Genomic DNA, 13612 nt, shown 5'->3' on the forward strand with positions numbered 1-13612 from the left:
CCGTACAATCCGTACAATTTGAAAACAAATCCGTACAATCCGTACAATTTTAGGGTTAAAAAAAAATCAATCCGTACAATCCGTACATTTTGGCCACCCTGAATATAGTTTAATCTGTTCAATTATATTTTTTGTTTATTTACTGCAAAACAAAGTTGACATTCAAATATCATTATTAATAAATGAAACCCAAAAACTTTTCAAAATCAATCTCAAAAGGATCTTTTGATTGTGAGAAAAACATTTTTCTCTTTATAAAGAAACTCAAAAAAAGTCAACTATGAACTATTTGTGAAAATTTTAGTTGGAAAAGATAAAAGATTCCAGCACTACTGAAGGAAAATGATCTAATTTGTATTAGGGGAACCAGAATATTGGTGAGAGTAGTGTACTGCAGTATTGTCTGTATCTTATTAGTATTCAGTACATCTAGATATACAGTAATAATTAATGCAGTTAAGGTACCTTTTATATAAGGTTTAGTAGGTTATGCTGTATCAATTAAGAAGAATAAGAAAACACATTTATTATTGCAAGGGCAGAATATTAAAGGGACAGTAGGAATTATTTCAATTATGAACCTTCATTTGTAGACTAGAGTGACCAATTAACAACACAACTCTTTAAACTGTGAACTGTTCAAGAATGACAGACTTAAACTTAGGTTATTACCGAAGTTGTTGAACACTTTGATTGCAATCTGTTTCAAATTTTTGAAGCCGAGTTAGACATTCAGGATTTTCATGAGTATGTAAAATTAGTTGCATTGAGTTCAAACTGTACTTTATTATTAAGTGTCGTAGAATTTGCTGATTTCAGTTTTAATTTAAATACAGGGTCTCAATTTTTCACTGAATTTTACAGTTGTTATATATATGTCTTCCCCCTTTTTTTTGAATGAACTACCTCCACATGTAGGAATGCTAATAAGTGATACAGAGAAAATGTTTAAAAGAGTAACTTAAACCAAGTTTGTCTAATTGAACAATTTTTCTCCGAAATAAATATATGTTTTAACCAGAATTTTTAACATGTTCCATTAAATTAATTCTATTAAATAGTAAATAATAATAATAACTAAAAGGACCTAAATGAGTTTGAATAAAATACCTGTTAGTTCCTACATCCAGGGTTATTGGTAAACATTGTTGAGGAGGAATACCAGCTAGTGCAGTATATAAGGCTAGCTTACCTACAGGTATACCCATACCCTGGGCTCCTAGATCACCCAAACCTGAACAAAGGATAGCTTCTGTACAGAAGATAAAGAGGATATTTCATATAAATTTTCTAGATTCTTCCATGAAACATTATTCTGATATTTAAACTTAACATTAATGATTAATGTAAACAAAAATGTTAAGGGTGTAAACCATGAATTTCTCATTCGTAATTACATCAAATAAAAGCTACAAATATATTATCTTTACAGTGTGCAGTAAGATGAAAGAAAACTTGGAGAGATCTACAAACATTCTTTATTTATTTTTATACAATTTATCTAATCTTTTACCATTTAGAAATTGAGTAGAAATTTAATTTTTGAAAAGAGAGGAATCTTAAAACCTTTATACGAAAAGACAAATTACGGTTCTAATAGTAATTTCAGAATTATCTAGAGTTTAGAAGAATGAGAAAGAGGGTTAATTTTTCAATTTCCTTTAAATAAAATTTAGGAGAAAATTCCAGGAATTCTTAATTTTCAAATTGTTCTCTTTGTGATGAGGGCTTCAGGGTACTTGATTGGAGAATGAATAAAAAGAACCTATAAATTTTGCCATAGGATGTTACATTTCTAAATACAATTTTTTTCAGTTTTCAATCTCAGTCTTAACCCAAACTTAATCAACTATGAACCATTTTACCACCATTTTACCGCCTTATGACGAACATTACCATCCTAGTAAGTTACTTTACATCCCTTAGGACAATTGAGTGAGACCTGCTCTGCGCCATTTTTGTTAAATTTCCTATGACAATAAAATAATAAAATTGTGTACAACTACTTTTGCTGGAATTTTAAAATTTTACTTAACCAGAACCACAACAAATTGGTCATGAGAACCTTTGTTAATGTATAATTCCCATTCTTACCTGTGGAGAAGTTTTAAATAATTGCATTGCCTTAGGTTGCTTCTTATTATGCGGACAACACTGTACATATATCCTGGGCCCAACCTAAACTAACAAACAGTACATACCTAGGATTCTCTCACCATCAGTAACCACAATTGCTCTGACATCAGACTCAGGCCAATTCTTGATAACATCCTTGACATGTCCCTTGTCGTGGATTGTTATGAACAGTCCCTTAATGAATACATTTATAAATGTAAGGCACAATCCTATTTATTTTCTGTACCATTAAATCCTTTTTGTTTTTACTTATTTTGATATTTATATATTCCAGTCTACAAAGACATAAATAAATTGGTCCAATCTGAGCATGAATATTTGAGATTCTGAAACATATTTGATCTTGAATAAAATGATAAATGTAAAATCTAAATGTTTCTCTAGGGTTTCATACAACCGTGCCCAGTACAGAGTTTAAACATTTTTAGGAGAAAAATTTAAGATGAGAAAGGGAAGAGATATTTAAAGAACAGCTCAATACCTCCTCCCCCCACTCGTAACTCTGAGGAGAGGGGAGTAATGAAAACATACTTTTCTATGAAAAGAACAAGAAGAAATTTGCATAAAACAACAAAAAAAATTCTGAGGTTAAGGGAAGGTAAAAAAATATACACATCTGCCCCCCGCCTAAATTCCTGAAGAGTTAAAAGTAATAAAAATAAACATCCCTTTTCCAATAGTGAGAGAGAGGGAGAGAAAAATAAAAATTAACACCTCTGTTATAGTTTAAAATAGTTATACAAACATGTATATGCCTACAAGGGTATATAAGACATCAGAAATACCAAAAAATGCTCTAACTTTTTAATAAATACCCCACCCCCCCCCAAAAAAAAAAAAAAATCATTTTTTCCCCCAATTCATTGAAGTTGATAATTTTAAACAGAAAAAATATTAAATAATTATAATATCTCGTTTTTTGTTGCTAGAAATTGAAAGTGCTTTAAACCCTGAAAGGGTTGTTGGACACAAGAGGATTAAGTCTGAGGTAGAGAGGGGACTATAGTGCATAAAAAAGATTAAAGAATTTTCAAATTTTTTAAATATTTGTCACAACAAAATTACTGATATCTCTGCAAACATAAATTACTGCACTAGATATTCATCATTTTAACCTTTACCCGAGTAACAATGAATTAAAGCTTATTATTACATTTAAGACTCATGTTAATCTTGACAAATTCTAGAGTGTGCTTCTAAAAAAAGGTGTTAAATGTATCTCATTAACTCTCATACGACATTGCTCAAGTGTATGGCTACTTAAAGCTATAAAATGTGTACTCAACTCAGATATTTTATTTGGGTAAAATGCCCAGCCCTACTATAGAGAGAGAGCTCAAGGTTCTAATCAAATCCTATTCCCAGTTCTGTCTTTAGCTATAAGTTTAAATTGTTCACTGAAACATTATATCTATATGCAAGGATAAAGGGAAGGAACACTAGTATATATATACAAGGATAAAGGGAAGGAACACTAGTATATCTATATACTAGGATAAAGGGAAGGAACACTAGTATATCTATACAAGGATAAAGGGAAGGAACACTAGTATATCTATATACTAGGATAAAGGGAAGGAACACTAGTATATCTATACAAGGATAAAGGGATGGAACACTAGTATATCTATACTAGGATAAAGGGAAGGAAACACTAGTATATCTATACAAGGATAAAGGGAAGGAACACTAGTATATATATACAAGGATAAAGGGAAGGAACACTAGTATATCTATACCAGGATAAAGGGAAGGAACACTAGTATATATATATACAAGGATAAAGGGAAGGAACACTAGTATATCTATACAAGGATAAAGGGAAGGAACACTAGTATATATATACAAGGATAAAGGGAAGGAACACTAGTATATCTTTACTAGGATAAAGGGAAGGAACACTAGTATATCTATACTAGGATAAAGGGAAGGAACACTAGTATATCTATACAAGGATAAAGGGAAGGAACACTAGTATATCTATACTAGGATAACAAGATATATTTTTGCTGAATAACCTTTAGATAACTAAAAATTAAAGTACACTATCGTAGAGATGAAATTAATTAAAAATCTATAACTTTTATAAGCAGCATTTATGAAGTTTTCTCAATCTCCGATTCAAAGCAATACCTCTTAAATTGAAACCTATGATCATTTATGAATGAAAAGTCAGGGTTTTCCTCTCCGTAAATGGATTATTTTAAATCATGGTTGTTGGTTACTCTTTAAAGGGGATTTGCAGATTTATGCAATAGACAATTGTTAGAATTTTCAAGATTTAAGAACGAAGATATCTTCCTTAATAGTTACTCCGATAACATTTGAAACAATATAATTACCATTGGACGCTTGAAGGCCAGACCAAATTTCTGGCAGGCTAGACCAACTGTAGGAGTATACACTACTGGCATCAACTCCTCAATATTCTCACTAAATAATTCACATACTTAACCAAACCAAACAAAAAAGTTATTAATTAAAATCAAAATAAAAGGTAAATCTCTTTTTTTTTAACTTTAAATGCTCTATCTATTCAACCTTATGCTATCTCAAAATAAATCTTGATGTTAATATTTAAAGTGAATAACCGGCAATGTATGGTAGTTAAACTAAGTAATATGAAGTGTTGGAGAACATTTTTAGGATTCATTTGAGACATATAAAACGTTTTAATGATGTTATAATTACTGAGTGTGAGCGCAAAGTCGACGTTCAAAATAAACCATTTGGGTTGGTTACGTTTTGAGAATTGATTTTTTAAAATTATTAAATAAAGACGACAAAAAATGTAAACAAATTCTACAGTAAGCTAATTAGAAGTTTAGGAACATATAGAATCATATCTCTATTATCTTAATTAAATTTCTTATTCATTATGAATTTTCTCGCCGATTTCTTCAAATTCTACAGAAAATCCTTTGTGAACAATGAGACATTACAGAAATTAATAACAGAATAAGATTACTTATTTTCGATGACAATAGTTAATTTCTATTTTCTCAACCTGCTCCTAAACAACTTATTAGTTTACTGTAGAGTTTTTACTACATTTTTCTGAGGATTTTAAAGATTGAATTTGCGCTCTTGCAAAAGAAATATGAACCGTAAAAACGTCTCATAGGTCTCAAATAATTCCTAACAAATTTCTCCGCAATACAATATTCTCAGTTTAATTACCATACATTGCCGGTCACTCCCTTTAAAATAATTTACTATTTTTTTTAATTAACAAAGGTGACCAAGTTGTATTAATGTTGCTCATATTCTGTGTAAGTATGTTAGTATGTGGTACCTAAGAAGCTTGTAGAACAATCTCTCATTCCTCTCCAGCAAGTCCACCAGGTACATGTACTGGTTCAAGGGGTCCTACAATATACATTTACTGGATCAAGGGGTCCTACAATATACATATACAGGTTCAAGGAGTCCTTAAATATATTATACTGGTTCAAGGGGTCCAAAAATATACATTTACTGGTTCAAGGGGTCCTACAATATACATTTACTAGATCAAGGGGTCCTAAAATATACATATACTGGTTCAATGGGTCCTAAAATATACGTATACTGGTTCAATGGGTTCTAAACTATACGTATACTGGTTCAATGGGTCCTAAAATATACTTATACTGGTTCAATGGGTCCTAAAATATACGTTTAATGCTTCAATGTGTCCAAAAATATTTATACTGGTTCAATGGGTCCTACAATATATTATACTGATTCAAGGGGTCCTACAATATATTATACTGGTTCAAGGGGTCCTACAATATATTGAACTGGTTCAAGGGGTCCTACAATATATTGAACTGGTTCAATGGGTCCTACAATATATTATACTGGTTCAAGGGGTCCTACAATATATTATACTGGTTCAAGGGGTCCTACAATATATTGAACTGGTTCAAGGGGTCCTACAATATATTGAACTGGTTCAAGGGGTCCTACAATATATTGAACTGGTTTAAGGGGTCCTACAATATATTGAACTGGTTTAAGGGGTCCTACAATATATTGAACTGGTTTAAGGGGTCCTACAATATATTGAACTGGTTTAAGGGGTCCTACAATAAACATGTGATCAAGTTTATAACTAAAATAATTAATGTTAGATTTAAATAAAATACGCCATTTTTCTTTAAATATTATAAAAACAAAAAAATCTCATTCACATCACTCTTTCTGATTAGAAATAATCTAAAAACTAAAAGAATTACATAACTCTTTCTAATTAGATATAATCTAAAAACTAAAAGAATTACAGAAATATTCATAATTATTGCGAATTTTCCTTAATTTAATAGATAATATACCTGGAACCTTCTCATGTTACGCAGACTGTTATCCGCCTGCTCATCCATATTCTTTATCCTAAATACAAATATTTATTCATTAAAATTTCAGCATTTAATTAAAAAATATTCATTGATTTGACTCTTCTTCGAATTCATTAATATTCAACCCTAAAATTCATCTAGACTCTACAATGAAGTAATATTCTAGCCAGTTTCTGAGCACATTTTTTGCAATTTATTGATTATTCAAAACATTGAATTAGATTCTAAGAATTCTATACAAATTTTAACCCGAGTTTATCCATTACCCTCTCAACATGTAATGCACTAAATAAAAAATCACCAATCCGCCCCCCCCCATCCCCCAAAACATGGTTTAATTGCACACGATATTTAAAATACTGTAATTGCTTACAGACAAACTTCTGAAAATCATAATCATAAAATTAAACATTTTAAAAAAAAGAAATATCCATACATATTAGAATTGCGTAAAACATGAAAACTAAAGAATGAAGAGTTTATATTGCAATGTTTAATTAGAATTTAATGAGCTCTTCTGAGAGTATATTAACACAATGCATTGTATTAATACCAAGATTTAGATTGCATAAGGAAACTCAATATATCTTATATCAATTAAAAGTAGTTTGTGTCTTGTGAAATTATCTTAATAAAACCAGTTTAAATAATATGATTAAAAAGCTTTTCTGCCAAATTTCTTGAATATCTTGGTTAAGGGTCCTATCCAGATTAGAAAACTCAGATTCAGATAATGAATCCAAATCACATTAGCCTGCATAGCAGGAGTCAATGTTTTAACCTACCTGGGGAGTAGGAGTTAATTTTAGCCTTATACCTTTCTTGGATCCTCAACATTTTTGCTTGCAAAAATTTGCGGATCCACGGTTCTGGATAAAATGGGCAAAATCTCAATCAAAAACTATTAAAAAAACAAACATTTTGCTCCCAAACCCAAATCTGAACTTTAAAAAAGAGAGATTATTAAAATTTTTCTCATCTCTGGATGGTTCATCAGAAATATAAGCGAAAAAAAAGAAAAAATGTAAATCATACTTTTTTTCTCAAAAATTCAGAAAATCTTTTAAGAAATGTTCATAACCTGGATCCGGATCCAGTGTATCCAGGGTCCGGATCCAGTGTATCCAGGGTCCGGATCCAGTGGATCCAGTGTATCCAGGGTTCGGATCTTGTGTATCCAGGGTCCGGATCCAGTGGATCCAGTGTATCCAGGGTCCGGATCCAGTGGATCCAGTGTATCCAGGGTCCGGATCCAGTGTATCCAGGGTCCGGATCCAGTGTATCCAGGGTCCGGATCCAGTGTATCCAGGGTATCGGATACGCTTTAAAATGAAATGAATCCTAAGCACTGCTTATGAGTCCATATATCAACCTAAAGGGGGGGGGGGTAGGGGTTCAAATATCAACCTCCAGTACCTGGGAGGTAGAAGTCCATGAATACCCAGAGTTTGTCTCTCCTCGAGGGTAAAAGCCATTCCTTTGAAAAGATGAGGATCCCGTAGATAATCAACTCCAGCAACCTAGGTATATAAATATATAAATGTACATATTACGGGAAATTTATCAAATTAAAACTTTTTTTTCGCTTATTTTCTTCCTTAAAGCGAGTGTTCGCGACAAATGACAAAGGGTACCTAAGAATTATATTTTTTAAATCAAGAATCGAACTAATTTCTGGTTTTTTTCACACTTATTCCTGTAAACCATTAATATTTCAACAAAAATTCAAAGGGCATACTGTAAATAAGAAAAGAGAGGTTAACTAATTATAACAACCTTAAATTAGTTTACAATCTCTTTAAGAAGTATTAGTTAGAATCTTAATTGAAATTCTAGTATTTAATCAAATAGATTACACATTGCTTTGATCATTTATCCTTTTAGATAGAGAAACTAAATAAATATCCATAAAGAAATCTATTCATATTTTTCATTTAATCACTGTATAGTGAATACGGTGAACATCTAACGTAAAAAAATGTGAAATTTTGTTGTTTAAAAGCCTTAAAGTTAAGACTATTCAAAAAATATCTACACATGCTCATTGACTGAGAAATAAAAGTGTTCAAAACGTCATTTTTTATCACAAGTTTTAAAACTATTTTAAGACTTTAAATCATATGGTTTGAACATATTCCGATAATTTTGAAGATAATAAGTCATTTTTTCCTTTAAGGGGGGAGGGGGGGTTAGTGTTACTTTTTACAAAAAAATATCTAAGTATAGGGTGTCCCACGAAAAATGATAGTTTTTAATGTTTTCTTAAATACTTTGTTAAGATCTTTGATACCACAGAGAATTATAAAAAGTATCACATGGAAGTCAATAGCACACAAAAACTTTATTTTAAAGTAAGATATCTTTGAGTAATGTTAAAGAAAAAACTTCAAGAAGTTATTTATATCTATTAAGTATATGGAAAAAGACTTTCAAAACTGTTCACCAACTGTCCTGTGGAACACACTGTTCCTGTACAATAACTGCAAGTTTGTGTCAAATTAGAAAAGATTTGACATCAAAATATTTAAGAATTTCTTTTTCTTGATGTAAAATCGAAGTATAAATTTGAAAACTAAACATATCTAATACTTCTTTAATATTTAAAAGGTTCTTTTGTTTATTTATAAAATAGTCTAAGACCAATGTTCTTCACATTTCTGTTAACAGTTACACCTAGTTTAAAGGCTAGGTGTTTTTAATGACAATCTAAATTTTTCTTCAATTTCTTAGACCTGAGACCAGATTTAATGAGTATCGCGACATTGTTAAACCACTTCTCTTCAGCTTAACCGGCAATGAAGAGAAGCGATTCAACTTAGTCTACGCAGTTCACATATTCCTCGCTATCCAAAAAATATATGCATAGTTTGACAAAATTCTGTTACGATATTTTTTTACCTGGTTTGGCACAACATCACTAACAGAGCCACCACTCTTTCCACGTCTTGAAGGAGAAAACATCGTTGATCTGGATCCTAAATATTTAAGGGTTGGATAGATAGATAGCTATTAGATCCTGAAAATGTAGGTTAGAGTCAAAAAAGAATTTAAGAAGAGTGTTAAAACAATTATAAAGAATGTAAAGAAATTAAATAACTTGCCTTTAAAAAAATAAAAACAAAAGGTTGGAATTGATTGAACTAGTTTTAGTGGATTTTATGAAAATTTCTCGAGGATTTTGGAGGAGACAAGACTTAAGAAGAGAACTTTAAGATTAAATGAAACTTAATCAACTAAAAGTTAAAGCCATAACTCTCAATTTCAAGTTTGATGCAATCAAATAATCCTTACTTTACAGTTTGACAAAAACTTCTGAAGTTTCATTGCTCCACTTCTAAATTTTATTTGATCCAGACAAGAGAAAAATTCAATTACAGGGAGAAATAAAACCGGTTTGAATCAGTTTGCTTTAAATGGGAATTAATACTGATTAACTGATATTCAATGCTCAAGGGGAAGGGGAAAAAATTGACAAAAAAAGCAAATTTTTCTTAATTTAAAGATACTTTTTATTTATTTATTTTATTTTCCCAATTCAGAAATCCTAATTTATTTTCTTTTCAAAAGAAGAAGGGGTGGGGGGGGGGGGGGAGGGAAATTTACAAGAAATATATATACCACACTAAAATAAAAAAAAAACATTACATGGCATATTGGCATAACACTTTCTCTCAATAATCAAATTATCGATTGGTGCGCAATATCATATGCTGAGGATCACGCTGTATATAATCACATTAGGAATTACTTTGATAGATTGAAACACAATATCTTCTCTCCTCTAATATATTTAATCCTCTTCTAAAACAGAGCATAATCATCTGAAGAATTCTTCAGATAACTTTACGAAAACATCCCAAGTGTCGATGAGAATTAACCCTTTTAAAGCAAATAAATTGATTCTTTGACACAAACTCTAATTTTCTAATCTTTTTGCAACCCAATGTCGTACATCTTGTATTTCCAACTATGGATCGAATAAAGGTAAAGCGATTAGTTTGAGTTTGCTGGGCAAGACTCAATTACTTCCTTAAGAATAAAAAGATTATTATTGTATACAACATAATTGTTAAAAAATTAACTTTTCTTATAACATTCATGACTCTTTTAGCTATCTTTTTTAAATGACATTTTTTTTACTTCAGTTAAAGATGACTTATCCATAAAAAGATTTACTTATAGTTTTTATTCACAAGAAAGTTTTCAGTATGTACTTGATTTTGTAACGATTCACTGTTAAGTGTAGAATATAAATCCCTGTTTATGCTAATGCACTGTGTAACTAACACCATGTATTGTGATTAATCAGCGAGAGAGAAAGAGCGAGAGCTACAACATTAAAATACTTTTCACCCAAATATCAACTCCACAATCTGATAACAAAAACGAAACCAATATCAAAATTGGAAATTTCCATTAGAAAATATAAGGACAAGCGAACACGGCTCAAAACTTTCAAACTAAATACGAGTTACATGTTTTGTGTACACTGTACATACAGTGTTCACACTTTCATTAATGTAATATTTGTTAAAGTACAGTGTACACAGAGCCCGTAACTATAGACAGAGCCCAAAACTTAAGACATGGTTCGTTATGAAAAACAACATTGAAACCCGGGTTTCACGAATGGGGTTAGGCAGTTTTGTGAATATTAATATTTTTTTTAATAAATATTATGTTATTCTGTTTCTTCATAGTCTCCATACATAGTTTTCGAATCTCTTAAAATCAAAATCTACACAAATGTTAAGACCCCATAAAGGAAACTCGAGAGTTTCGTTCAGCGATACTTTTTTAAATTTCGGGCTCAGGGTAGCGTCATAAAATTTGGTCCCGACCTTGAGTACTATTCAATTTCTTCGATACTCCAATCAAAACAATAAAACTAGAAGTGCATTTTCAGAAAAATATCATGAAAATTACTGCTAATAAGTTTAATTTAAAGTAAAACTTCTTGAAATTTAATCTTTCATATTAAAACACCCATCCCAGTTTGGAATCAGTCTTTGTTCAGTACATTGTACTTTAAACAAAAAAGATTGATCTTTGGTATTTAGCAAGGTACTAATGCAAGGAAAGTTAATTGCGGTCGCGTAACTCTGCGTACATATTGAAACCAATTCTCTCTGGGCGGACTTTGTAAACAAGAATAGATGCATCAGTTTTAGTTTAGTATCCGAGGAGGTTAAAAGCATTTGATTTTGATAATTATAATAATACACATATTCCTATGACCAGAATATTTCAAAGATTATTTTTGTGAAAATGGAGTCCATGTCAGACTGTGAAATCCGTCTTGTGTTTACTTTTCCGCCCAAAGACAGTACACTGCAGTACACATCTGATAGAACTTTCCTTGCACCTTGGTATTCAGTAGCTGTACGTGTCGTTGTATTTTCAAGAAATCTTCTATTTAAGAAGAGGTATACACAATTAACAACGGTACCCTTTAAACCTTTATCTTATCAAACATGAAGAAGACATCGCCTTTTTCTATTTAAAAAACTGACAATTTCCTCCATTGTTTCTGCCAAAGAAATCGTCAAAATACTTTTTAAAAGAACCCACATTTGATTTACATTAAACATTTTGATCCTTTTGATTCTTTATCAGTGACCGTTCCTTCCATAAACTACATTGGTAGACAACTTGACGTCTCCTATATTGGTCGTCAAATGTACGGAGAAATATCTTTCTATCAGATAAGAACTTAGCGCGAGACATTTAGCGACCAACATATCGTCCGTCAAAGTACGTGAACTACACGACCACTCTCTATGGAAAGAATGGGCTCTGACAAAGGTTTTAAATTTTTAAATATCAAATTGGAGATTATTTAGAAAGTACGCCTTAAGCCCCTTTAAGCAAGTATCTCGACTGATTAACGTAAATATTGGATAACTGTTGACCTTCTTAAATCACGCTTCAGCATTTACTGAAAGCATGCGCACACTAATTATCAAATATTTCTAATATTAATTGTTTACATTTGCAGTACGATTTATCTAAAGGTTGTAACCAAGGAGTATGGAATATGATTGGGAGAAGAAATCGACCCGGCCCGCACTACCATTTGATTGTACATGCTTTGCAGCAAAAATATCAAAATATCAAATGCCAAATGATAAAATTATGGAGTACAAGCGCAGTACGCTTCAATTAGGCCTAGAAGCTGGAAATGTAAATAAATAAGAGAAAAATCATCACAACGGATCGTACTGCATTGTTCATCTCAAAACCGGTTAAATGTCGACAACAAAGAGAAAACAAAGAGGAGACGATAAGAGATAAGGGAAGAGAAGATAAGAGATAAGGGAAGGGAAGATAAGGGGAGGGAAGATAAGGGGAGGGAAGATAAGAGATAAGGGAAGGGAAGATAAGGGGAGGGAAGATAAGAGATAAGGGGAGGGAGGATAAGAGATAAGGGAAGGGAAGATAAGGGGAGTGAAGATNAGAACAGAAGAGTAGAGAAGAGAAGAAAAGAGATAAGAGAACAGAAGAGTAAAGAAGAGAAGAAAGAGATAAGAGAACAGAAGAGTAGAAAAGAGAAGAAAAGAAAAAATAGAAGAAAAAAGAAGAAAAGAGAAGAGAAGAAAAAAGAAGAGAAGAAAGGAGAAGAGAAGAAAATAGAAGAGTAGGAAATAAAAGAGAAGAGAAAGAAGCAAAAAATAGATTGTGTGAAAGAGAGAGCTTGCATTTTACAGACGTTTTATCATAAAAATATGCCTAAGAATACCTTAAACTTTACTAGTAACTTTGTAAAACTGTATGATAATTTTGAAGAAAAAAATAGTTGTCCTAACTGTTTAGCGTACAATTTTTTTTATCATTTAAAGATTGTACTTCATTTAGAAAAACAATTTAAAGGTCGTCTTTTAATTTTAAAGTGGGTTTTTACTTTAATTCACCATATTTAATAAAACCGATTGTTATATCATAAAAAATACGTTTGTAATGTCAATACGTTTGCATCCCAAAATAAGGTGTTTGTTAGACGTTATTCAGCATTTCCCTGTTTAAAGTTTGAGAAAACCATAGAGAATAGAATATATATTAGAGGGGAATTTACTAGAAAAAAGTGTAAAACGGCCATTTTGTTGTACTGTTTCCATACTTTTAACCTATTCCAATAA

General features: G+C 31.2%; 1 protein-coding gene across 13 annotated transcripts in view; it reads right to left on the minus strand.

Moving 5' to 3' along the window:
- Window positions 1-13612, minus strand: part of LOC111700730 (NADP-dependent malic enzyme) — a 51504-nt gene that overhangs the window by 22212 nt on the left and 15680 nt on the right. For 8 of the 13 annotated variants that reach the window (XM_023471748.1, XM_023471755.1, XM_023471743.1 and 5 more), the window contains exons 3-9: window positions 9375-9451; window positions 7893-7996; window positions 6453-6510; window positions 5432-5505; window positions 4479-4569; window positions 2202-2310; window positions 1111-1234 (exon numbers count right to left, since the gene is read on the minus strand). In XM_023471748.1, the coding sequence (XP_023327516.1) occupies window positions 1111-1234; window positions 2202-2310; window positions 4479-4569; window positions 5432-5505; window positions 6453-6510; window positions 7893-7996; window positions 9375-9451 (637 nt within the window). Of the gene's footprint in view, window positions 1-1110; window positions 1235-2201; window positions 2311-4478; window positions 4570-5431; window positions 5506-6452; window positions 6511-7892; window positions 7997-9374; window positions 9452-9577; window positions 9629-10224; window positions 10312-10652; window positions 10678-12337; window positions 12427-13612 lie in introns of those variants that run through there. The other 5 variants (XM_023471751.1, XM_023471754.1, XM_023471753.1 and 2 more) reach the window with 5 other exon arrangements.

This window comes from Eurytemora carolleeae, unplaced genomic scaffold (genome assembly GCF_000591075.1).
Source record: "Eurytemora carolleeae unplaced genomic scaffold, Eaff_2.0 scaffold415, whole genome shotgun sequence".
Lineage (NCBI taxonomy): Eukaryota > Metazoa > Arthropoda > Copepoda > Calanoida > Temoridae > Eurytemora > Eurytemora carolleeae.